The following is a 22,615-nucleotide window of genomic DNA, read 5'->3' as shown; positions in this document are numbered from 1 at the left end:
ACCTGGATCGGGCTGATGTACAAGCACCACCTGGTGGATGAAATGTCATTACAGCTCTAAGCAGCAGAACCAAAGAATACAGGAATAATGAATTGAGAAACAACCACAAGTCTGGTTCCTCTATTGTGCTTCAGAGAGTGGAGGAACCTTAGAAAACATGGGTACAGGCTGTCCCTCAGTATCATGGGGAAAACTCACCCCTTACCATCGGTCCTGTCTTAACCTACCCTGAAGAGGCCGGGGTAAGAATTGATAAATGATCAATGTTAAAAATAGGTTTAAAGGACCCACCGCCCAACCACTCCAGAGATACCAGCACCAGTTTGATGTTTTACACACATTTTGTCATTTAATTTCCAAACAGATAGTGTGGTACAGTTTCCCAAACAACAATAACTGATATTTATGCAAAGGAGGTTGTCAAACAAAAAACTCAACATGCTTCTAAAAAGTAATCATTATATACATTTTTCTTCTCTAGTATCATTGCTATGAAATATTTTTTGCAGGGAGAAAACACGATTGGGGAACACATCTCAAATGAAGGGGGTTGTTTGGTTTATGTACACAGATTGCTATTTCCACAGCATATGCAGTTTTGTGTAATTGAGTTCTGAATGTGTCCTTTGCCAGAACATGGTGGAAGGTGGAGTTAATATACAATCATAGGAAATACCTCTGTAGCATTGACCTAGACAGAGGCTCCACTGAGCTTATAAAACACAGCAATTCAATTCTAATGTTGGTCAATTAGACCCGTGTTTTTCAAAAACCGCTGGATCCTTGAAGATCTCACAGGACAGATCCGTCCTTCTCATAGAGATGAGCCAGTTTCCTTCCTGTTTATAAATAATTTCCCTTAGATTTCACTGGATCTGCCTGAACTGAACAGAAGTTGTCCCAAACCATGAATGATAACCGTTTCTACGGCAACAGTTGGAAGGCCCCTCAGAGGGATACTGACCATGAGAGGAGCTGAGATCCGTTTCTAGGTAACCAGTAGAATGTCATTGTGTCATATAACATACTTGTTCATCCGGAAATGACACCCTATTCCATATTTGGTGCACTGGTTTTAGGTTGCTCCTATTGGCTAAATCTAAATGATTAGGGGTCCATTACTGAAATACAACCGTTGATGGAGACAACAGAAAAAGGACTGTAGACTCTACAATGTCATGATCGATATATAAATGACGTGTTGCCATGGCTACGGTCTGGTCTGCCAGATCTGACTGAGACATCATGGTTCCATCCCAAATGACCCTCTATTCTCTTTTTAAATGCACTACTTCACAGGGAACAGGGTGGCATTGGAGAGACAGACCATGTCAACACATACAACAGTTACATGGGTTCATATAAAACTAGCCTGACGACATTTTAAACCACGGTGTCGGTCGAGAAAAGATTTAAAAAACAAAGAAGAGGACCTCCATACACACACCGGCAATATCTCCAAAAGCCTCCCACCCGACGTCCCTGAACCGTGCCGCTCCCAACCCCCAGGTACAAAAAGACCATTTAAAAAACGAGTCCTGAGGCAGCCACAGTTATCCAGAGTCCCTGGGACTACTAGGCCCCGTCTCAGTATGAGGACCCAAAGGGATGGCTCGACCATGTTGGTAATGAGGCATTTCATCCACATAAAAATGGTGTCCACGTGTTTGACTCACTCTGGGGAAGTAGATATAAAGCCTCATTCTCAAAATCCTGAACTAACCCTTTAAACACAGGAACTAGCCAACAGGCGCACTCCCGAGTCACAGCCCTTCAGCAGGAACTAGCCAAAAGGCGCACTCCCGAGTCACAGCCCTTCAGGCAGCCAGTCACAATTCTTTGAGAATGTGTCCCAAACGTCTCCCTAATTCCTAAGCAGTGTGTTGCCAGGTCCACATGGATCCAAGGGGCACAATTTAGGGAAAAGGGGGCCAGTTGGAACGCACACAACAGTTTAGTCAGGTATGAAATAGACCAACCGCTGGCCTGACAGGAAGTTGACCCGCTCGCTGGTCTGACAGTAGAAAGTCCTGTAAAATTTCTGGCCTTTTCCATCAGCAGAGGATAGTGAGCTGTTTCATCCAGAATGGTATTGCTGTGATGCCCCCATGAAGATTAAGGTGTTGTGCCTGAACAGGAACCATGTCAGGTAGTTCAGACGTTGGGTCTTACACTGATGTGGTACCATCTAATATATACCAGACATGGTGAGAGAGATAGAGAGAGAGAGGGGGGGAGGGGGATAGGGGGGGGAGAGAGGGGGGGGGGGGAGATATGTAGAGAGAGAGTATCAGTCCATAGAGGTTCCGTTAGATAGCTTGTCTTCCTGGTAGGTGTGGGTCCAGAAAGGGAAATCCATTCCCTATACAGTGCCCTCCTGGTTGAAAGTAGTGCACTACAGAGGGGATAGAGTCCCATTTGGGCCACAGCCCAGGGGTACTCCAGGTGGGTCTACTTGTGCTCCTTGGTCGGGGCGAAGTAAAGCTCCATTGGCTTGTTGACCTTCCAGTATTTCTCACTGACCAACTCCAAGGAGAAAGACCCGTTCAGCACCTGGAGACAGACAAAGCATTGGCCATTCAGTGACAGTCTACACCACAGTCTAGAGGGTGTCTACGGGGTGTCCGGTCCCCTAGTCATGTCGTCTAGGGGACCGGACACCCTGTAGACTGTCCTGTCGTCTAGGGGACCGGACACCCTGTAGACTGTCCTGTCGTCTAGGGGACCGGACACCCTGTAGACTGTCCTGTCGTCTAGGGGACCGGACACCCTGTAGACTGTCCTGTCGTCTAGGGGACCGGACACCCTGTAGACTGTCCTGTCGTCTAGGGGACCGGACACCCTGTTGACTGTCCTGTCGTCTAGGGGACTGGACACCCTGTAGACTGTCAGGGCAAATTATGTTCCAGCTTGAAAATAGAGGGTTTATGTGGTTTTAGCTTTAAGTTATTGGGACATGACTGAGGGAGTAACTGAGGGAGCATGTTTTAGGTTGAAGCAACTGAGGGAGCATGTTTTAGGTTGAAGTAACTGAGGGAGCATGTTTTAGGTTGAAGTAACTAAGGGAGCATGTTTTAGGTTGAAGTAACTGAGGGAGCATGTTTTAGGTTGAAGTAACTGAGGGATGACGTTTTAGAAATTAAGAATCGCTATCTAAACAAATGACAGTGGTACAGATGAGATGTCTGTCATACATGAAGGAATGTAAGTGAACAAGGAAGACGCATTCAAAGTGTTTAGGGACGATATCTGGAACATTAACACGGAGTTCACAAGTCTGAAACAAGATCACCATGGCAACTAGAGTTATAAAATAACAATAAGACAATCATTGTGCCTGACTTGACTCTAATGAATTGGCCACTCGTGGAAATAATGTGAAAGAATGTGTTGTTTTCATCAGCCAGTTTAATGTGCCACCGTGAAAAACGAGTCATCTTATTAGCGGTTGGGACCAATGGCGCTGTAAAAGCATTTCTGGCGCCTCATCAAATTGTTTTCTTTCTGTGTATATGCTCTACATTTTGAACAGTTGGGACTCCAGTAAAGTAATCTACACAAAATATAATGGATATTCTAACTGACTCTACATATGACGATATAAGTGCCATGGTCACCCGTTATAGAGTTAGTGAACCAAATAAGACAGTTCGATCATTATTAAAACTGTTTGCTAAAGGGTCATACTTAAATCGGGACATCCGCTAACTCTACATCCCTGAAATGTTCTGTAACTATCTAAACAATTTCACTCCAGGGCATCGTTTATTCTGAGAGACTTGGGTTATTCAACTAAGATATTGGAAATAATGTAAGATTCTTAAAACCATAAGGGTCCAAAATTAGAAGGTCTGAATCTGATACCTAAATAGGATATAAAATATTGAATAATGCATTTAATATAAAGTACAAATCAATTTCAATTTGTGATTGTAACAGTTATTATTATTACTGTAGTAGTACCAGTACAGGAGCATTATAATTAGTATTGTAGATGGATTTAGATGGTGAACTGTAGTATAATGAGTATTGTAGTTTTATGACTATGGTATTATTACCGTGAACTGGGCGTTGGCTGTGGGGATGTAGATGGTGTACTGTAGTATAATGACTATTGTAGTTAAATAATATGAATACGGTATTATTACCGTGAACTGGGCATTGGCTGTGGGGATGTAGATGGTGTACTGTAGTATAATGACTATTGTAGTTAAATAATATGAATATGGTATTATTACCGTGAACTGGGCGTTGGCTGTGGGGATGTAGATGGTGTACTGTAGTATAATGACTATTGTAGTTAAATAATATGAATATGGTATTATTACCGTGAACTGGGCGTTGGCTGTGGGGATGTAGATGGTGTACTGTAGTATAATGACTATTGTAGTTAAATAATATGAATATGGTATTATTACCGTGAACTGGGTGTTGGCTGTGGGGATGTAGATGGTGTACTGTAGTATAATGACTATTGTAGTTAAATAATATGAATATGGTATTATTACCGTGAACTGGGCGTTGGCTGTGGGGATGTAGATGGTGTACTGTTTCTCAGAGGCAGCGTCTACGTTGATGGGACTGGCCTCTCCGTTCTTCCGGAGCTCCTCCAGGGCCAGACGCACCGCCAGGTATTTCGAGAGGTGGTCCACTGTGGCGTTACCGGACGTCTTGATGTACCGAGGCACAAACTCCACACTGAGGAGGAAGAACAGGAACGGTTAACGGCTGTTACCGGCCCACCGCCTTGCAGAGATTACCAACGTGTGGTCAACGGAGACACGCCCCCGACCTGGTCTGTGCCGTGTCCTCCTTGTCCATGAGAGTCGGGTGTGGGCGGAACACCAGCTCAATCTCACTGGCCCCGTCCATCGCCAAGTCCCCGCCCACTCCGTTCTCCGTGGCATTGTCCATATCCAGACCAGAGTCGTCCGACGTCTTGGTGCGCTTGATGCTCGGCCCCGCCTCCTGGTTTGATTGATTGATTTGATTGATTGATTTATTGGGAGAAAAGATGCGCTGAGTACAACCCAGAAGACAACATGTTAAAGTGACGGACTCGACAGACACAATGGATATCCTGTTCTGTGTGTTCATTCGGTCCATGTTCTGAGAGCTCACTGCATCAACATTTACATTTCAATGTGTACCTCAGTTGTACAATACATCCTAGTCTTCTATGGCATCAGGACACAGCTCACCTTTACTGATTGCTGTTTACATATTTGATAGATATAGAAATGGGGGGGCAAAAATATCTTGTAACTTTACCAAAATTCCCAGGGTTTCAAGAAACGCTGGTTGGAGGATTCCGGATTTTCCACTTTTTCCATCCAGATTTTTCAACTGGAATTTCTGATAAACCTGGGAATTTTGGGGAAGTTACAGGAATTGTGCAACCACACACTGGAATGAAGGTGTGCACATACCTTAGAGTGGGTATTTGTGTGCGTGTTTGTGCGCTACGAAGTGTGTTGTGTGTACCTGGTTGGAGTGGACTGAGGCGTTACTGCAGTGGGAGGAGTCACCATTGTCCTCTGCCCCACTCCCGTTCTCCAGCTGATGCTTCTTCCCCCGCTGCAGCCTACAGTGACCCCCAATGGTGGGAAGAGAGAACAGAAGGTTAGATATAATCAACCAGTAATAAATACATATATTACATTTACATTGTAATCTAATTGGTTGTGATATTGAGCATGAATTGGAAGCAGTACAGCCAACATTTACAATTTACTCAGAAGATCAATTATCCACAGCCACTTATAGTTAATACTTTCAACTTGAAATAGCCAGACGGGACAACAAAAATCACTCGTAGAAAAATGTTTACTCATAGTAGACATCTGCAAGTGTAAAATTCAGCAAGTGTTGAAGGACAAGATGGTTTGTGTGAAAATATTATGGCACTTCTATGTTGGCCGAGGTATTATTAAGGATACTCTATAAACATGTTTTTTGTGGTTTTTGGGATGATATGAGAGACTTTGCTGTCCTAGGACAGGGGGAAGCAAGTTGTAACCATTGGGGTGCCAGGACAGAGAAAAGCCGAGAGACCATGTCTCCGTTAGCTGGAGTAGCAGCATTCTCTGGGGTTAACCATGTCTCCGTTAGCTGGAGTAGCAGCATTCTCTGGGGTTAACCATGTCTCCGTTAGCTGGAGTAGCAGCATTCTCTGGGGTTAACCATGTCTCTGTTAGCTGGAGTAGAAGCAATTTTGGGGTTATCCATGTTTGGCAGATGGAGTAGCAGTATTTGGCATTATCCATCCCCAGATGTGTCCATGTCTCTTACTGTTCTTAACTCCAGAATTGTTTTCAAATAATAAATTGTGTAAGGATAGGACCCAAAGTCTTGTCAATGTCAGTAGTTTGGTCTGAAATGCAGTCAAACCAGCAAGCTAACCAGATAACGTTACAGATTAGCAACTAATAATGCATTTTCAACAATAATGGATAGTAAAGTACACAAACTCATCGTATTATTGAGGCCAAGTGAGGATTTATATTAAAATAGGGCTCCAGATGCCAATCATTTAGTCACATTAAGCAATCATTTCATTTGGCTATGCAAGAAAATTGCTTCCAATGGTACAATCTACACATTCTATGTGGGGAGAAGCCTGACTACAGAGATGACAGTCTGGGGTTTGAAGGAAGGGAGAAGCCTGACTACAGAGATGACAGTCTGGGGTTTGAAGGAAGAGAGAAGCCTGACTACAGAGATGACAGTCTGGGGTTTGAAGGAAGAGAGAAGCCTGACTACAGAGATGACAGTCTGGGGTTTGAAGGAAGAGAGAAGCCTGACTACAGAGATGACAGTCTGGGGTTTGAAGGAAGAGAGAAGCCTGACTACAGAGATGACAGTCTGGGGTTTGAAGGAAGAGAGAAGCCTGACTACAGAGATGACAGTCTGGGGTTTGAAGGAAGAGAGAAGCCTGACTACAGAGATGACAGTCTGGGGTTTGAAGGAAGAGAGAAGCCTGACTACAGAGATGACAGTCTGGGGTTTGAAGGAAGAGAGAAGCCTGACTACAGAGATGACAGTCTGGGGTTTGAAGGAAGAGAGAAGCCTGACTACAGAGATGACAGTCTGGGGTTTGAAGGAAGAGAGAAGCCTGACTACAGAGATGACAGTCTGGGGTTTGAAGGAAGAGAGAAGCCTGACTACAGAGATGACAGTCTGGGGTTTGAAGGAAGAGAGAAGCCTGACTACAGAGATGACAGTCTGGGGTTTGAAGGAAGAGAGAAGCCTGACTACAGAGATGACAGTCTGGGGTTTGAAGGAAGAGAGAAGCCTGACTACAGAGATGACAGTCTGGGGTTTGAAGGAAGAGAGAAGCCTGACTACAGAGATGACAGTCTGGGGTTTGAAGGAAGAGAGAAGCCTGACTACAGAGATGACAGTCTGGGGTTTGAAGGAAGAGAGAAGCCTGACTACAGAGATGACAGTCTGGGGTTTGAAGGAAGAGAGAAGCCTGACTACAGAGATGACAGTCTGGGGTTTGAAGGAAGAGAGAAGCCTGACTACAGAGATGACAGTCTGGGGTTTGAAGGAAGAGAGAAGCCTGACTACAGAGATGACAGTCTGGGGTTTGAAGGAAGAGAGAAGCCTGACTACAGAGATGACAGTCTGGGGTTTGAAGGAAGAGAGAAGCCTGACTACAGAGATGACAGTCTGGGGTTTGAAGGAAGAGAGAAGCCTGACTACAGAGATGACAGTCTGGGGTTTGAAGGAAGAGAGAAGTCTGACTACAGAGATGACAGTCTGGGGTTTGAAGGTGGGGAGAAGTCTGACTGCAGAGGTAAAGAGATGATCGATGACCACAACCGTATGGAACACAAAGTTACAATGGCACAATCTACACATTCTACCTGGTTAGCTTTAACATTTATTATCCTGACCAACATGTAAAAATCCAGCTAAATATAAAAAAATTATTAAGAAGTCTTGATTTTTTTTATATTTTTTTTAGGAACGGGCAGCAACCATACATTTTTTTGGGGAATGAATGAGTCTTGGTTGCCAGGCTTCTTAAGCTGAATTAGGTCCCCCTTTGAGGCTTTGAAACAGGGCTAAGGTTAGGGGTCAAAAGTCAGGGTACATTATCTGTACCTTGAGGCCCTCCTCAATGCTTCGGGACAGGGCAAGGGTAAAAGGTCAGGGTACATTACCTGTTCATGGCCTGTATCTTGAGGCCCTCCTCGATGCTGTGGGACAGGGCAAGTGTAAAAGGTCAGGGTACATTACCTGTTCATGGCCTGTATCTTGAGGCCCTCCTCGATGCTGTGGGACAGGGCCTGCTGGTTGTTGTGTTTGGAGATGCGTGCCAAAACTCTTTCCTGATGGGCCTCATACTCATCCCGGCTCGGGTAGATCTTACTGATGAGGGCGTCAAAGTTTGGGTCCGGCCGCAGGGAACGCTTAGACACTAGCTTTTTTCTGCATGTAGGACATTCCTTATTGCTAGGAGGAACAGAGCGAGAGAAGGTTAGCCCTAGCCAACATTAAAATGTTTTGTTTTGCCAGATTCACCTGAACATGTGCAGGTGTGGAGGTCCAGTCCACTTTGTAAACATATCGGTTTATGGCATTTTATCCTTCAAAATTATGTTTAAATAATACTTTTAATTAAGTTTATTATTAAAGTCAGGGCTGGTTCAATTCATAATGTTATTAAAACTGAAATTGGCGGTTGGTTGTTGGTTAGCAGGCAGTGTTTTGATTTGACAAAAGTGTAGGTAATTTCGGGGTGTAGCGCCTGACCACAGAGATGACAGTCTGGGGGTTGAGGGTAGAGAGAAGTCTGACTACAGAGATGACAGTCTGGGGGTTGAAGGTAGAGAGAAGCCTGACTACAGAGATGACAGTCTGGGGGTTGAAGGTAGAGAGAAGCCTGACTACAGAGATGACAGTCTGGGGGTTGAAGGTAGAGAGAAGCCTGACTACAGAGATGACAGTCTGGGGTTTGAAGGTAGAGAGAAGCCTGACTACAGAGATGACAATCTGGGGTTTGAAGGAAGAGAGAAGCCTGACTACAGAGATGACAGTCTGGGGTTTGAAGGTAGAGAGAAGCCTGACTACAGAGATGACAGTCTGGGGTTTGAAGGTGGGGAGAAGTCTGACTACAGAGATGACAGTCTGGGGGTTGAAGGTGGGGAGAAGTCTGACTACAGAGGTAAAGAGATGATCGATGACCACAACCGTATGGAACACAAAGTTACAAGGCTACAAGTCACTTCTGTAATGACATGCGCTCACTGGAACCTCATGAACATCGATGTGTCACTGAAGGGTAGCTAGCTGGTGATCAGTCCAGCGACTAGTACTGAAGTCTAACCTTACATTTCAGACAGTGTGGTTGGAAATTAAATGTTTACCCAAAGCCCTGAACTGTCCTCACCTTCACCACCCAGCTACTCTTCATTACAAATCTGATGGTTCTTATATTTCAATCATTTATTTTTGTTTTGCAGTGCTTTAAGACGTATGTAATGATTAATTGGCAATGATAATGTTTCTTATATTATTATCGGCATTACATGGCATATAACTCTAACATGGGGACGGCAATGACAGTTGCCACAGACAATAAACGAGCGTAAATGGCGACCCCCACCCTGATCTGAGGGCTGTGATGATGCAGTCAGCGCAGAAGCGGTGGAGGCACTCCTTGGTTGTCATGGTGTTCTTGAGCATGTCCAGACAGATGGGGCACATCAGCTCACTGTGGAGGGAGCGGGGAGACACAGCGATTTCCAGCCCGTCTGTGATGGCTTCCTACAGGGGGCAGTGGGCAGAATGGACAGTCAATGCCAGGCTTCAGAACAACAACAACAACAACAACAACAAGTATAAAAGGGAACTCAAGTTAATTTTATTTTTGTAAAGATTTGGACCTTGTAAGTGGCGTTTTTTCCGTTCCCAAGTCCCATAAAAAAAACTATGCAAAGGCCTGCCAGTCATTCTGTTTGAGTGTATGGGAGGTCTACAGTACCTGTCCCCTTCATTTTTATATTGTAGGTCATTTAAAGTTAAAAAATGATATTAACTACAACATTCTTGATCCTGGTCTTTGGTTTGACTGTTCAAAACTCCAGATGCTCCTCCGGTAGGTGTTTAGTAATTCTCTAATTGAGTTAGGTCGTAGATACTAAGTCTTAACCCAATATAATGCATGTCATATAAAGATTCCCAGTAAGTCAGCCCTCCTTCCTCCAATTCCCTCACATTCTCTCCATATTATTTGTATCTCAGTCTGTTAGCCAAGCATTTAAACTTGGTAACTTGCCTGTCACATTGCAAGCTTATCCATCTGACACTGGGATTTTAGGAGCGAAGTATAAAAAAATATGCCAATTCACATTTTTATTTATTACAAAAAGGAATGATACCAATTATTTTCCAATATTTCAGTTCTGATCAGAAACTGTAAAACAATAAAATAAATAAGGATCACTTGGGGTTACAAACTCTGGTTAACATCTGAATAACTATACAACATTCTGAGCTTAACACATTAAGACAATTGCCTGTACATGTATTTCAAACTCTGTTGAGGCAAAGATATAGTATGACACCTGTATGAATGCCAACCTGGAATACATGTCCATGTCATCACCAATCAACAGCATTGCAGCACTGATTTCTGTACACTAGTTAGGCTACCAGTTTAAACGAACGGGGAGTTGGCATGTAACAATCATGTAACTTCTAAAGCCAAAAAACACAACGTCCAAACATTACTCCAAGAAAACATCCAAATCAGGGTTGAGTAAACAGGTTGCGCGCCTGCTACAATAAGTATACCATGACAAGTATGACAACTTAATTAGATCCGATTTACTGCCTGGGCGAGGCCTGCTGACCTCCTTACCACACCAACTAAGCCCTAGCACATACACAGTTGTTAGGTTACCTGTGGATCCTGCCGGTTCAGTCCCTTGCAGCTATTGCAGAGGTCTAACGTTACTTGTGCTCTCCTACCAATGAAATCCTCTGCAAATTTATAGAGACAGCGGTGTAACACTAATTGTGCTCCCCTACCTGTGGAGTCCTCTGTAGCTCATAGAGACTGAGTTCCCACGTCTTGCTGAGGGGTTGCACCCCGTTGGTTTGCACGGTCTGCGTCATACTCACGATCTAGAAGAGAAACAGTTTACTCACGGTCAGCACCATTTCATGTTGTTTGATGATGTCTTGACATAACGAGCAGCAACACAAACGCAAGAATGGTGGATAAATGGATGATAGCTAGGCCCTCGAGGAATTGAGGTGAAAAAAAGCCTTCAACATGGCAGTGTTGTCAAATCAATGTTTTCAAAACATTCTCATGATGGTTTGACAGTTTACAGTAGTAAGCTAGGATCTTCTCTTACAAAAAGCACTTGATCGAATTAGCTAACAGGCTATTTGTCATTACAAAACCAGGGACCTCCATTTAGAAGGCTACTATGTGAATTATTCGATTTTAACAACCGGTTATATATCAAGTTGTGTGTGTGCCCGGGCAAAGGCACACATAATAAACAAGCAAGCTAGGTTAGCTAACAGTATCAGCAGTGCTGTTTAGCAATTTAGCTAGTATCCCCATTAGTCTTTGTGTTCCGATTCTGGTTGTTACAGATGTGCGCATACAGAATCGACTCGACAAAATGTACAGCTCTAAAATGCTCAATTCTAATAATATTTATACAAAACACGAATGAATTAAAATAGAAACTATGTTGTAATCATTTAATTCTGCGCTGTCACCAGAAAAAAAACGCCAAAAATACATGCTAGCTACCCAGCTAGCTGACAAGCTACGGCTGCGACGGAGCCTCATGACCAAACAACGGTACTTATATACACGCAACCTTTTCTTAAAATTGACATTTACTGGGCAACCACTTTTTAAATTGGTACCTACGGCTTTCAGGTATTAAACTGGAGAATTATAACATGTTACTGTAAAGGGTTTGTTTATATACTTACATTTTGTGTTGTGGATACGGACGATCCAGCCAGCGCGTTCTGGCAATTTCAATATGGCGGATGAGGCGTCGCACTGGAGTTTGGGAAACGTAGGCAGAGAGCCAAACAAAAATAATACGTCGCAAAAAAACGACCACATAGAATTATTGCTTGTATTTGGAGAAAGAAAACAAACAAACACATTAATTACATAATAAGCGGAAACATACCTGAACACATTTTAAATATTAATTCAGGTACTCTTTTAACTGAATATTATTTCAATAAACCCTAATCAAATATGTTAGGCCTACACTTAATTTTATAAAGCTCTTTCAGTTTGTTTCACTTCATCTCTTTGCTTACACGTCATATATTACTTTATTATTTTTATAAAGTAGTTTCTGATCTCATCGTGTACAAACCGAAGTGCCTGTCTTAATGCCTCTAAAAGCAGGCTTGCAGTCGGCGGCGCTGCGGCTTCATGGTTGAGTCATGACACTGGTTCATTCTTCAAGCGTGCTTCCACGCCCGTTATTCTGTCAGATGCGAATAGAGGATCAACACAGAAGCGGTCTGTGACGAGACGAAATACAAGTTACTCATCTATTGGTATCCTATAGCAACCTACCGTGTTCTGATCTGGACGGATATATAAAGTTATTCACTTATTCATTATGGGAGCATCTTCCTCCAGTCTCCTGGATGAGACTAAGTCCAACTACATCCGAGGTAAGAGTTAGGCATTATAAGGGGAAATCGTCTGCCCTAATATTTTTGAAAATAACAATGTCTACTTCTGGATCTTTTATTCACGCATAATGTGAATGTCAAAAGCTGTCTGGTTACATGATCTGCTCAAAGTTATAGAGAGTCTCAAATATTAATTATTTGTATTTTTTATGTACAATGTAGAGAGGCTATTGCAAAATATCAAATAAAAACACCTAACTGAAAGCTGTAATAGACGCAAAGGAAACAGAGGGATCGGGAACATAGAGATAGAAAGAAGGGTCTGGGACAGAGAAGGCAAGAGGGTGTTTCCCATGTAGTGGTAGTATTAGTCCTGGTTAGTGGTAATAGTTATCCTGGGTAGTGGTAGTATTTGTCCTGGGTAGTGGTAGTATTTGTCCTGAGTAGTGGTAATATTTGTCCTGGGTAGTGGTAGTATTTGTCCTGGGTAGTGGTAATATTTGTCCTGGGTAGTTGTACTATTTGTCCTGGGTAGTGGTAGTATTTGTCCTGGGTAGTGGTAGTATTTGTCCTGAGTAGTGGTAATATTTGTCCTGGGTAGTGGTAGTATTTGTCCTGGGTAGTGGTAATATTTGTCCTGGGTAGTGGTAATAGTTGTCTTGGTTAGTGGTAATATTTGTCCTGGGTAGTGGTAGCAGTTGTCCTGGTTAGTGGTAGTATTTGTCCTGGGTAGTGGTAGTATTTGTCCTGGGTAGTGGTAGTATTTGTACTGGGTAGTGGTAGTAGTTGTCCTGGGTAGTGGTAGTAGTTGTCCTGGGTAGTGGTAGTATATGTCCTGGATAGTGGTAATATTTGTCCTGGGTTGTTGTAATATTTGTCCTGGGTAGTGGTAGTAGTTGTCCTGGGTAGTGGTAGTATTTGTCCTGGGTAGTGGTAGTATTTGTCCTGGGTTGTGGTAGTATTTGTCCTGGGTCGTGGTAGTATTTGTCCTGGGTAGTGGTAGTATTTGTCCTGGGTAGTGGTAATATTTGTACTGGGTAGTGGTAGTATTTGTCCTGGGTAGTGGTAATATCTGTCCTGGGTAGTGGTAATATCTGTCCTGGGTAGTGGTAGTATTTGTCCTGGGTAGTGGTAATATTTGTACTGGGTAGTGGTAGTATTTGTCCTGGGTAGTGGTAGTATTTGTCCTGGGTAGTGGTAGTATTTGTCCTAGGTAGTGGTAGTATTTGTCCTGGGTAGTGGTAGTATTTGTCCTGGGTAGTGGTAGTATTTGTCCTGGGTTGTGGTAGTTTTTGTCCTGGGTAGTGGTAATATTTGTCCTGGGTAGTGGTAGTATTTGTCCTGGGTAGTGGTAATATTTGTCCTGGGTAGTTGTACTATTTGTCCTGGGTAGTGGTAGTATTTGTCCTGGGTAGTGGTAGTATTTGTCCTGGGTAGTGGTAATATTTGTCCTGGGTAGTTGTACTATTTGTCCTGGGTAGTGGTAGTATTTGTCCTGGGTAGTGGTAATATTTGTCCAGGGTAGTGGTAGTATTTGTCCTGGGTAGTGGTAGTATTTGTCCTGGGTAGTGGTAGTATTTGTCCTGGGTCGTGGTAGTATTTGTCTTGGGTAGTGGTAGATTTGACACCTTGGTCTGGTCAAATGAAGATGGCTTTCATACCTGCTGTGACTGCTAGGTTATAGGTTTCAGTGACCCTTGCCTACTTTATGGTATACTATAAAACAATATATTATTACATTACACCTCATATGGTATACTACAATTAGAACAATATACAGTGGATATAAAAAGTCTACACACCCCTGTTAAAATGCTAGGTTCTTGTGATGTAAAAGAATGAGACAAAGATAAACCATGTCAGAATCTTTAAGGGGGAAAAATTAAAAACTCTCAATAAACTAATGGCTAAGGCAGCTCCTTACACTTTGTGTTTCACTGTCAGAAAATAGTAAATGTGTTACTGTGATGTCTTCTGTTGGATAATGGGTCTGTATGAGTTTTGCTCTTCTTCTACCTCCTCCACTAGCTGAACAAGAGTAGACAAGTGGTCTTGCTATGTTCTCTGTGAAAGAAAAATCCTCCCCAGAGATTCTCCTAGTGCTTTTCAGTTCCCTGACTATGCACTCATGTTTATTTCATTACACTTTAATGTATTTGATTTAATATTATCAGGCGAGTTGACTGAATACACAAAATCCTGGGGAATAGTCCCAGTTGGAGGAGAGGGGATAAACGAGCCAACTGGATGTTGTTGGTGATTAGGGGGCCATGAGGATTTTATGGCCAGATTATAAATGTAGCTGGGAGAACTAAGTTAACTCCCCTACTCTTATGACAAGAGTCAGGATACCCTAAGATCCCAGGGGCATTGGGAAGGGTCCCATCTAATTAAACCAGTTCCAGCCGCATCTGGCCTCCCATCCAGGGACCCAACAGGACCAATCCTGCCCAGCCGCAGAGCCCCATCTGTTGCTGGCTTTCTCAGCCTCTCTGGAACGTGATACATTAACACCAGAGTGTCCAGTGGACACACATTCCTCTCTACACAACTCTTTTCCCCTCTTTCCCCTATCCCACGCCGACCTGTTTTTACAGTCTATATCTCTGTTTCTGTTGTTCAGCCATGCTAACCAGTATGTATTTAAATGTGTTGTCAGTTTGGAAGCTCTTTATTTTAGGCACAGTATTCCTGGCCCTTACCAGACTCTCATGATGTCATAGATCGCTCTTGGCCCTCTGCTCTGGGTGTTTTGGCTGACTGTTTTCTCCTCCCGTCCCATGGACCCCTGACTTCTCTCATTCTGTCCTCTGGGACCCATGTTAGTCAATCATTCTCTCTGTCTGTGTGTCTTCCTTCATCTATCTGCCTCTCTGGTCAGAGATCTGGGTGGAGCAGGCAGCCAGCCCAGCCCCGTTGATCAGTCAGTCAGTCGGTCATGACCTCATGGGTGGAGCAGCCAGTCACCCAGCCCTGTTGATCAGTCATTCAGTCTGTCATGACCTCATGGGTGGAGCAGCCAGTCACCCAGCCCTGTTGATCAGTCATTCAGTCTGTCATGACCTCATGGGTGGAGCAGGCAGGCGTGCTGTTGTTCCACTGACATGTCATCAGAATGTGGCACAAGGGAACAAAGGCTTAACAATGTTTGGGCTGGAGACAGAGAGAAATTCCCACACAGAAACAGCAGAGTACTGGGCGTTCATGGTAAACGTTTGGATTCACACCTAAGTCTTCTGAGTTTGTTTGGATTGTTCTGGTTCACACAAATCCTGGTGGACATGTGGACTGGCAGGTGCCTCTGTGTCACTGACATGGTGGCAACATGGTGCACAAACATTTAATTGTCTCTGCAGGTTCTGAAGTGTTTTGTGTGTTTGGCAATCATACGTTTTCAGGAAATTTGACAATGTATCTATTATTGGTTTCCCATATTGCGAAACTTCCTGTTATGTCTTAATGTCTAAATTTAAAATGGTTTGAGGACTAGATCTGGTGTATCAGCCTTTACACCATATGATAACATGGTAAAAAATGTTTGGGGAGGGGGGTGAGGGAGAGGTGTCTACATTTGTGGTTGTATTTTCCATGCTAATATAGCCCCTTGAAATTAAACTGAATTGAGATAAATGTTGTTAGGCAAAATATTCTGAAATAATCAGTTTCAATTAGAGATATTTTAAAGGGATTGAATATCTCTGTTTTAATCATAATTGTTTTGTAAGATTTTCAAAATCATTATGACAGATATTTGTTTTTTATGAGAAGTAGTTTATCACTATGAGAGATGTTTGGATGTTATGACAGATAGTTTATCATTATGGGAGATATTTGGTGGTTATGACAGATAGTTTATCACTATGAGAGATGTTTGGATGTTATGACAGATAGTTTATCATTATGGGAGATATTTGGTGGTTATGACAGATAGTTTATCATTATGGGAGATATTTGGTGGTTATGAGAGTCATAGTAGTACACAGACTGACACAGAAGGAACCCCAGGTGTAGTAGTATACAAACTGACTCAGAAGGAACACATGTCATAGTAGTATACAGACTGACCCAGAAGGAACCCTAGTAATAGTAGTACACAGACTGACCCAGAAGGAACCCTAGTAATAGTAGTACACAGACTGACCCAGAAGGAACCCTAGTCATAGTAGTACACAGACTGACCCAGAAGGAACCCTAGTCATAGTAGTATACAGACTGACCCAGAAGGAACCCTAGTAATAGTAGTACACAGACTGACCCAGAAGGAACCCTAGTCATAGTAGTATACAGACTGACCCAGAAGGAACCCTAGTCATAGTAGTACACAGACTGACCCAGAAGGAACCCTAGTCATAGTAGTATACAGACTGACCCAGAAGGAACCCTAGTCATAGTAGTATACAGACTGACCCAGAAGGAACCCTAGTCATAGTAGTATACAGACTGACCCAGAAGGAACCCTAGTCATAGTAGTATACAGACTGACCCAGAAGGAACCCTAGTCATAGTAGTATACAGACTGACCCAGAAGGAACCCTAGTCATAGTAGTATACAGACTGACCCAGAAGGAACCCTAGTCATAGTAGTATACAGACTGACCCAGAAGGAACCCTAGTCATAGTAGTATACAGACTGACCCAGAAGGAACCCTAGTCATAGTAGTATACAGACTGACCCAGAAGGAACCCTAGTCATAGTAGTACACAGACTGACCCAGAAGGAACCCTAGTCATAGTAGTATACAGACTGACCCAGAAGGAACCCTAGTCATAGTAGTATACAGACTGACCCAGAAGGAACCCTAGTCATAGTAGTATACAGACTGACCCAGAAGGAACCCTAGTCATAGTAGTCAGATTACTCATCAGCTTGAGGTGAAAAAGTGGGGAAACCAGCCCTAGGGGAACCATTTCAAGCTGCTGTACATAGTGTCAGCTGGCGTGTGAGTTTGGTTGTTTGTGTGTGTGTGTGTGCTACCGCCTTTCTCTCGTCCTCTCATCACACCGTTCCCCCACCACACACCCCCACCCTGCCCCGGTTTCCTGGCCCAGAGGAAGTCTCTACATTCTTAACACAGCTGGTAGCAGAACACCGGTCTGGTTCAGACCCCACTGACCCACAAACACACATTCTCCTACATGTTCTATTATCTACAATCTATGCTATATTTTCTACAATCTACTATCTCCACTATATTTTCTACAGTCTACTATCTCCACTATATATTCTACAATCTACAATCTATGTTATGTATTCTACATCTATTTAATTTGTGCTGCAAATGTTTTCATCCTACAGTCTATGCTACACATTCTCCATTTCAAATTCTATGCCTCAAATAATATGAGTTACAGTGTTTTCTATGTTATAGATATTCTGCATTCCAGATCCTCCACTTTAGGTTCTACCCACAATGTTCTCTTAATATCTGATTTCCACGACAGTATCTATGTTCTATATTCTACACTAAGTTGCGGTGTGAAGATAAGGTGTGTGAGGGTGCTGTTTTTCTTTTGTTAGAGGTTCTTTAACTCATCTGTAGTTTTTTTGAGGAAATAAGGCAGAAATGGCGTGTGGTTTCTGGCCAATATACTGTTACCATGTTTAATGGTGTTCGTAAGCACAGCACACAGCACTCGTATCCAGCCCTTACCCTCTGTATATTATCCATTTACCTCCTGGCGTGCTTCATTGAAATTATGAACTGGATCAAATGCAGTTACAGTAGCTAAAATATTGAACAATCCTCTTGGTATATGACCTATCATCAACCAGCTGGACCCTCTGTGTGGTGGGGGCTTCATCACATGCTGGAACGAGCAGGGCCCTCCCCAAACTGCCTTCTAACGGCACATCATGTTGGACTGTAGGGTTGTGTGCTCCGCCCACTTTATCTGCATGTGGACATCCTGCCATTAGGACTTGTGGAAACGCTATGGGCAATTACAGCCAATTATAACCATTACCAGGTTATTACAGGCTCAGATATGAGGCAGGGAGATGTGATGGAAGCATTCTCTTTCCTACTGACTACCCACCCAAGACTATAGAGAGAGATCAGCAGAGACCCCACAACTTATCCAGAATGCCCAAGCTCATCTGGTGTTGAACCTTCCAAAGTTCTTGCATATAACCCTGCCTCTGTGCTCCGCTGGCTTACAGCTGAAGGTCATATCCATTACAGCATCATGGTGTTTACTGACAGAGCAGCAAGGGCAGCTTCTCCTCCCAGCCTTCAGGCAACGTTCAAACCCCACATCCCAACCTCGGCTCTTCGTCCCCCCCTGTGGGCTATTGGCCATCCCCTATGGGCTCCTCTTGGACCCACCCCTCTGGGCTTTTGGCTCAGTCCAAACTCTTCTCTGTCCTTTCACCCTGGTGGTGGAACCAGCTTTTCTTGATGTGCACTGACCATAAAGGTGTTCAGTAGGTTGATCTGCCCTTAATTTGCAGACAAATGACCTTTTTCTGCATCAAACTGACCACGATCTCCCCCTCTCTCTTCTATTTGTCTATCAACCAACAACCAGCTCCTTGGTAACATCTCATGCAGGTTCTGTTCAGCTGTAATTTTATTTGTAATTAGAAGTGAACCAGACTCATTCATCTTCCAAATAACTTAAATAAGGCTTAGAAACAAGATGGTGAGACAGACAACACCTGATTATTTCACTATGTAGGGTAGGGAAACTCATGGGTTGAGTCCAGGACACATACATTTTACAATGCATAATCTCTGCAGCATAAATGCAGTACACACACTATAGACATTTACATTGTGGTCAAGGCAGGGTGGAGCACTAGACCGAGCTGAGATTTGAACCCACAACCTCCAGGATAATTAAGAAGGGGAGTTTGTCGGTATTTACAGCCTCAAAGGACACATTCGCTTTCAGAAAACATGATGAACAGTTTTAATGGTTTTATATGGCAGCCTGCTTGTCCTCAGATGAATTGTAATGACCGGATTATTTTTCCCTGTTGCGCACACTCACACAAGCACGCATGCACATGCACACACACACACACGCACATGCATGCACACGCACTAACACGCATGCACATGCACACGCACACACGCACACACGCACACAGATGTACATGCACGCACACACACACACATGCATGCACACGCACAAACGCACATGCACAAACACGCACACACATGCACGCACACACACACGCACATGCATGCACATGCACAAACACGCACACACATGCACACACGCGCACAGACGCACCCGCACACAGATGCACACACACGCACACAGATGTACGTGCACACACACACACACTCACACAAGCGCACACGCATGCACATGCACGCGCACACACACGCAGATGCATGCACACGCTCAAACACGCATGCACACGCACACACGCACACAGACGCACACGCAACAACACACGCACACAGACACGCACACACGCACACAGACGCACACGTACGCACACACACAAGGTATTGCCAGACTGCTGTAATTAGTAACCTAACTTTCCATTTGAATAAAGTCTATTAAATTGAACATAATAAGAAAGTCAGATAGATAAGGACATCCATCCATCCATCTTCTACCGCTTATCCGGGGCCGGGTCGCGGGGGCAGCAGTCTAAGCAGGGATGCCCAGACTTCCCTCTCCCCAGACACTTCCTCTAGCTCTTCCGGGGGGACACCGAGGCGTTCCCAGGCCAGCCGGGAGACATAGTCCCTCCAGCGTGTCCTAGGTCTTCCCCGGGGTCTCCTCCCGGTGGGATGGGACCGGAACACCTTCCCAGGAAGGCGTTCCGGAGGCATCCGAAAAAGATGCCCAAGCCACCTCAGCTGACCCCTCTCGATGTGGAGGAGCAACGGCTCTACTCTGAGCTCCTCCCGGGTGACCGAGCTTCTCACCCTATCTCTAAGGGATCGCCCAGCCACCCTGCAGAGAAAACTCATTTCGGCCGCCTGTATCCGGGATCTTGTCCTTTCGGTCATGACCCAAAGCTCATGACCATAGGTGAGAGTAGGAACGTAGATTGACTGGTAAATCGAGAGCTTCGCCTTGCGGCTCAGCTCTTTCTTCACCACGACAGACCGATACATCGACTGCATTACTGCAGAAGCTGCACCGATCCGTCTGTCAATCTCCCGTTCCATCCTTCCCTCACTCGTGAACAAGACCCCTAGATACTTAAACTCCTCCACTTGAGGCAGGCACTCTCCACCAACCTGAAGTGGGCAAGCCACCCTTTTCCGACTGAGGACCATGGCCTCGGATTTGGAGGTACTGATTTTCATCCCCACCGCTTCACACTCGGCTGCAAACCGTCCCAGTGCATGCTGAAGGTCCTGGTTAGAAGGGGCCAACACGACAACATCATCTGCAAAGAGCAGAGACGAAATCGTGTGGTCCCCAAACCTGACACCCTCCGGCCCCTGGCTGCGCCTAGAAATTCTGTCCATAAAAATTACAAACAGAACCGGTGACAAAGGGCAGCCCTGCCGGAGTCCAACATGCACTGGGAACAAGTCTGACTTACTGCCGGCAATGCGGACCAAGCTCCTGCTTCGGTTGTATAGGGACCTGACAGCCCTTAGCAAAGGACCCAGGACCCCATATTCCCCAAGCACCCTCCACAAGATGCCGCGAGGGACACAGTCGAATGCCTTCTCCAAATCCACAAAACACATGTGGATTGGTTGGGCAAACTCCCATGAACCCTCCAACACCCCGTAGAGGGTATAGAGCTGGTCCAGTGTTCCACGGCCCGGACGAAAACCACACTGTTCCTCCTGAATCCGAGGTTCTACTATCGGCCGTATTCTCCTCTCCAGAACCCTGGCATAGACTTTCCCGGGGAGGCTGAGAAGTGTGATCCCCCTATAGTTGGAACACACCCTCCGGTCCCCCTTCTTAAAAAGAGGGACCACCACCCCGGTCTGCCATCCCAGAGGCACTGTCCCCGACCGCCACGCGATGTTGCACAGGCGTGTCAACCAAGACAGCCCCACAACATCCAGAGACTTGAGGTACTCAGGGCGGATCTCATCCACCCCCGGTGCCTTGCCACCGAGGAGTTTCTTGACCACCTCTGTGACTTCAGCCCGGGTGATGGACGAGTCCACCACTGAGCCCTCATCCTCTGCTTCCTCAATGGAAGACATGTCAGCGGGATTGAGGAGATCCTCGAAGTACTCCTTCCACCGCCCGACGACATCCTCAGTTGAGGTCAACAGCTGCCCACCTCTACTGTAAACAGCGTTGGTAGGGCACTGTTTCCCTCTCCTGAGGCGCCGGATGGTTTGCCAGAATCTCTTCGAGGCCAGCCGATAGTCCTTCTCCATGGCCTCACCGAACTCCTCCCAGGCCCGAGTTTTTGCCTCCACAACCACCCGGGCTGCAGCCCGCTTGGCCTGTCGGTACCCGTCAGCTGCCTCAGGAGTCCCACAAGCCAACCAGGCCTGATAGGACTCCTTCTTCAGCTTGACGGCATCCCTTACTTCCGGTGTCCACCACCGGGTTCGGGGATTGCCGCCTCGACAGGCACCGGAGACCTTACGGCCACAGCTCCGAGCGGCCGCTTCGACAATGGCGGTGGAGAACATGGTCCACTCGGACTCAATATCTCCAACCTCCCTCGGGATCCAGTCGAAGCTCTGCCGGAGGTGGGAGTTAAAGATCTCTCTGACAGGAGACTCGGCCAGACGTTCCCAGCAGACCCTTACAGTACGCTTGGGCCTGCCGAGTCTGTCCAGCTTCCTCCCCCACCATCGGATCCAACTCACCACCAGGTGGTGATCAGTTGACAGCTCCGCCCCTCTCTTCACCCGAGTGTCCAAGACATACGGCCGCAGGTCAGATGAGACGACAACAAAGTCGATCATCGACCTGCGGCCTAGGGTGTCCTGGTGCCACGTGCACTGATGGACACCCTTATGCTTGAACATGGTGTTCGTTATGGACAAACTGTGACTAGCACAGAAGTCCAATA

The 22,615-nt window shown here is 45.1% G+C and overlaps 2 protein-coding genes across 5 annotated transcripts in view; one reads left to right on the top strand and one right to left on the bottom strand.

Annotated features, from left to right (window-relative positions):
* Positions 1-326: 326 nt before the first annotated feature.
* rnf2 (ring finger protein 2) lies at positions 327-12,519 on the bottom strand. 3 transcript variants are annotated; one of them, XM_034289715.1, is made up of 10 exons: positions 12,378-12,519; positions 11,974-12,046; positions 11,044-11,139; positions 9,617-9,777; positions 8,248-8,463; positions 5,485-5,584; positions 5,272-5,364; positions 4,793-4,968; positions 4,509-4,698; positions 327-2,553 (listed from the first exon to the last, which is right to left on the bottom strand). In XM_034289715.1, exons 3-10 carry the CDS (start codon positions 11,128-11,130, stop codon positions 2,452-2,454), a joined length of 1,125 nt encoding a protein of 374 aa, XP_034145606.1. In that variant the 5' UTR covers positions 11,131-11,139; positions 11,974-12,046; positions 12,378-12,519; the 3' UTR covers positions 327-2,451. The 3 variants fall into 3 exon arrangements, with proteins under 3 accessions (XP_034145606.1, XP_034145608.1, XP_034145611.1); XM_034289717.1 differs by lacking the exons at positions 5,272-5,364; positions 12,378-12,519 and having other exon boundaries at positions 4,793-5,019; positions 11,974-12,113; XM_034289720.1 differs by lacking the exons at positions 5,272-5,364; positions 12,378-12,519 and having other exon boundaries at positions 11,974-12,102.
* Positions 12,520-12,531: 12 nt separating this feature from the next.
* The window catches only part of niban1b (niban apoptosis regulator 1b), a 30,451-nt gene continuing 20,367 nt past the window's right edge, over positions 12,532-22,615 (top strand). The window contains exon 1 of one of the 2 annotated variants that reach the window (XM_029115865.2): positions 12,532-12,684. In XM_029115865.2, coding sequence (XP_028971698.2) covers positions 12,630-12,684 — 55 coding nt within the window. In that variant the 5' untranslated portion in view covers positions 12,532-12,629. The remainder of the gene's footprint in view (positions 12,685-22,615) is intronic. The other variant, XM_029115863.2, reaches the window with a different exon arrangement.

Source organism: Esox lucius, chromosome 3, assembly GCF_011004845.1.
Source record: "Esox lucius isolate fEsoLuc1 chromosome 3, fEsoLuc1.pri, whole genome shotgun sequence".
In the NCBI taxonomy this organism is placed as follows: domain Eukaryota; kingdom Metazoa; phylum Chordata; class Actinopteri; order Esociformes; family Esocidae; genus Esox; species Esox lucius.
Note: the sequence above shows the minus strand (reverse complement) of the source record. Positions and strands in the feature narration are given on the sequence as shown.